Source organism: Apis dorsata, unplaced genomic scaffold (genome assembly GCF_000469605.1).
Source record: "Apis dorsata unplaced genomic scaffold, Apis dorsata 1.3 scaffold_5, whole genome shotgun sequence".
Classification (NCBI taxonomy): domain Eukaryota; kingdom Metazoa; phylum Arthropoda; class Insecta; order Hymenoptera; family Apidae; genus Apis; species Apis dorsata.
In genome coordinates, this window is record NW_006263308.1 from 398,596 (window position 1) to 402,171 (window position 3,576).

Genomic DNA, 3,576 nt, shown 5'->3' on the forward strand with positions numbered 1-3,576 from the left:
CTCGAGGTGAAGAACGAGAATTCATCAGCAGACAATTGGGGCTCCCTCGGTAAAGAAGGAGCTAAAGGAAACACTAAGAGTAGTTATAATTCTAAGGGACCCAGCAAAGGGTCCAGGATGCAGGATCTTGAACGGGAGATTGAAGTGTTACGCAAGGAACACGTCCGACTCGAATCAAGTTTACGGGAAGCGTCTTGCGATGCTCAAAATCTTCTTGAACTACGTACCGAGCTCACCTCTCTCAAGGTAATATTTCAATATTATATTCAATGTCTATAAAAAATTTTAAACCTGTTTTTTTTACATAATTTATTTAAAATTTCGATTTTAAATTAATTTTATTAAATTATAAATATTTTCATAAGAGATATTTTATACTTCAATATATAATATTTATATTTAATATATAAAATATTTATATATTATATAATATAATATATATGTTATTTCTAAAAGTTTAGTTTTGAAAATAGTAGTAATTTCAAATTTTAAAATATATTTATAATTTGAAAAAATTTTAATAAGAATTTTAAAATCAAATTGATTAAATCAAAAAAGATATATATATTGTTACTATTTACTGTCATTACTATTTACTATTATTTGTTTTCAATTCGATTCTTTTTACTTCTCTTATTTTCAATTTTTTTTTACGTATAAAATTACTTAATATATTTATAAATTTATTTTTTTCATTTCATTATTCATGTAAAATTATTATATAAAGAAACAAATTTCATGAACATTTTTTATGCGATGAAGAAGATTGATTTTATTTATTAATATTAAAAGCAGATAATTTTTTTCTCTTGTTATATTTTTTTGATATTAAAAAACAGATATTATGCAATCAATAAAGTTAATCTTATAATTTAATTTAAAAATGCATTTGAATGTTTACTAAATTTATTAAATTACAAATAATTTATAAAAAAAATGAAAATTAATTTTTTATGAATTAGTTAAATTGTCATTTTGTTTATGTAAATAATTCTATAAAATATGATTTCACCTATTTAAAAATAACCAGAGGGCGTAAAATATAAGGATGTTTACAAAGGAAGAAAATTTGTGAAGTGAAGCGACTGTGAACGCTATGAAAAAACGTTGTTTCTCTTTATAGTATGGTAAAGAAATACTTCGTTTTATAAATTGTTTCTATAACGAATCATAAATAGTAATTAACAATTATTTAAAAAATTGTGAGATATTTGATCAAACGTTTGTGAACTTAACCTAAAATAAAGATTTATTCGTCGTATAATCAGGGAAGATCATACGAAAATTCACCTTGAATTAGAAACTTAGTATTCTCAATATCATCACAATATTATTATACTACTAGACATATTGTATTTCTTCATGCTACTCGGTTCGAATAATTAGAATACAATCATCATATTCTGATTTATGTAAGCGTCTGACACCATGTTTTTAATAAAATAAATAAAACTGCAAAAAAATCGAGAGAAAAAAATATAAACATTTTTATCAGTTTTGACAATAGAAAATGTTATAATAATAAAATAATATATTTTACAATTTTATTTTCGTTTTTAATACTTTTAAAATTTTTTAATTAATAAAAGATTTCATGATTTTATTTTTATTAATTATAGGAACAGCATAGTTTGGAGTTAGAACGTCTTACTGAAGAAAATGAAACTCTTCGAGCAAGACTCAGAGATGTAGCTCATTCTCCTTTATCAGATTCAGAGAAACAACAATTACTTTTGGATGCCTCAAGATTACACAATTCTGCACCAGCATCAATAGCGATTCCTCAAGATGAAGGATCCATATCTGTTACAACTATATCCCAAGATAATGCTCAGTGTACTACCCCAGATTGGGATAAACATTCTTCTAGTTCTGTATCAGAAGTTTCTGTTGCATGTCTACAAGATAGAATTTTGCAAATGGAAGAAACTCATTATTCAACAAATGAGGAGTTACAAGCAACAATTCAAGAATTAAGCGATTTACAAGTATGTAATTATAAAGTAAACTTTATAAAATTAAATAATAATATAATAATATAACTATAAAATTCTCTTAATTTGTAGGCTCAGCTTACAGAACTACAAGCTGACAATGAAAGATTAACAGAAGAAAAAGATGTGCTGCTAGAATCATTATGTAGACAAACAGAAAAACTTGAAGACTCTCGTTCCAAAGTTGATACATTACAAGGTCTATTATTAAGAGAAGAGCAACCTCAAGAATCTTCCAAAGGATATAATACAGAACGAGAACAGAAATTAGTAGATCTTCTAAAAGTAAATACTCTTAATTTTAAAGCATTAAACTATGACATCCAATCATTTTTTAAATTAATCAATTACAGAGTGCACAAGAAGAACGAGAATCTTTGCTACAAAAACAAGAAGAATTAACATCTGAACTAAAAAATCTTCGAGCAGCTGCAGAAATTAATGCCACAGAAACGGAACGATTAACAAAATGTGTCCATCTGTTAGAATCCTCAGTGGAGACAGCAAATATTGAAAGAAAGCAACTAGATATGGAACTAACAGAAGCTAGACAAGAAGGTGCAAATCGAAATATAGAAATCAGCAGGTTAACTACGCTATTAGAAAATGCTCGAGCGAAAATCGAAGAATTAGAACAATCGAGACAAGTGGAAAATAAAAGTGAAGCAGATGAACTTTTAGATGCTGCTAGAAGAGAAAAAGACACTTTAGAGACGCAAGCGGCAGCCTTGCAAGAGCAATTAGCGCGTTCGCATTGCGATCACGATCGTCTTAGAGATCAATATTCACAACTTCAAGAAGAATACAAAGTATGTTTAATAAAAAAAAATATATATATATATATATATATAATCATAAAAATAAATTTAATATATTTTAGGTAGCGCGTAATAATGCTAAATCAGCCATTGATGATTTGGAATACAGATTGAATCAATTGAAGGACGAAAGATTATCTGTGAGTACAGAACTACAACTTGTGAGGGATTCCTTAGCAGAGTTGCAAGCACAATGTCAAAGACATTTGGAAGATAAAAGAGAATTAAAGGCCGCATTAAATGAAGCTCAAAGAAGGGAACGTGATGTTCAGTCGCGCCAGTATGAATTAGAACGTGCCTTGACTGAAGAACGTAAATTGAGACAAGAAGAGATCACTGAATGGGAACAATTTCAGACAGATCTCTTAATGACCGTTCGTGTTGCAAACGATTTTAAAACGGAGGCACAAAGTGAGTTAGAACGAGTTGTAATGGAGAATAAAGCACAGAGAGATAAATTAAGAGCATTAGAAGCGCAACTTGATAAGTTAAATAAAGGTAAGTAAACTATTTTTAAAAGCTTTTATTTTATATATTGTTATCTAATATACTGTTAAAAAAAAATATATAATTATCACAATTATAATAGGGAAACAAAATTTAATATATATCATAATATATATCATTTAATATAAATCAATTTATATTATATGCTTATATGCTATGCTAAGGCAGTTTTAAACAAACAATAAAAAAACCAGGAATATAATGATTAATTCAATGCATATTATTTGTTTTTCTTTATTTTTTTTTTTTTTTTTTTT

General features: G+C 27.0%; 1 protein-coding gene across 1 annotated transcript in view; it reads left to right on the top strand.

Annotated features, from left to right (window-relative positions):
- Positions 1-3,576, top strand: part of LOC102674810 (cytospin-A-like) — a gene marked incomplete at its 5' end in the record, with an annotated part of 16,997 nt that overhangs the window by 9,383 nt on the left and 4,038 nt on the right. The window contains 5 exon segments of the mRNA XM_031508212.1: positions 1-246; positions 1,620-1,988; positions 2,067-2,279; positions 2,348-2,803; positions 2,875-3,337. Coding sequence (XP_031364072.1) covers positions 1-246; positions 1,620-1,988; positions 2,067-2,279; positions 2,348-2,803; positions 2,875-3,337 — 1,747 coding nt within the window.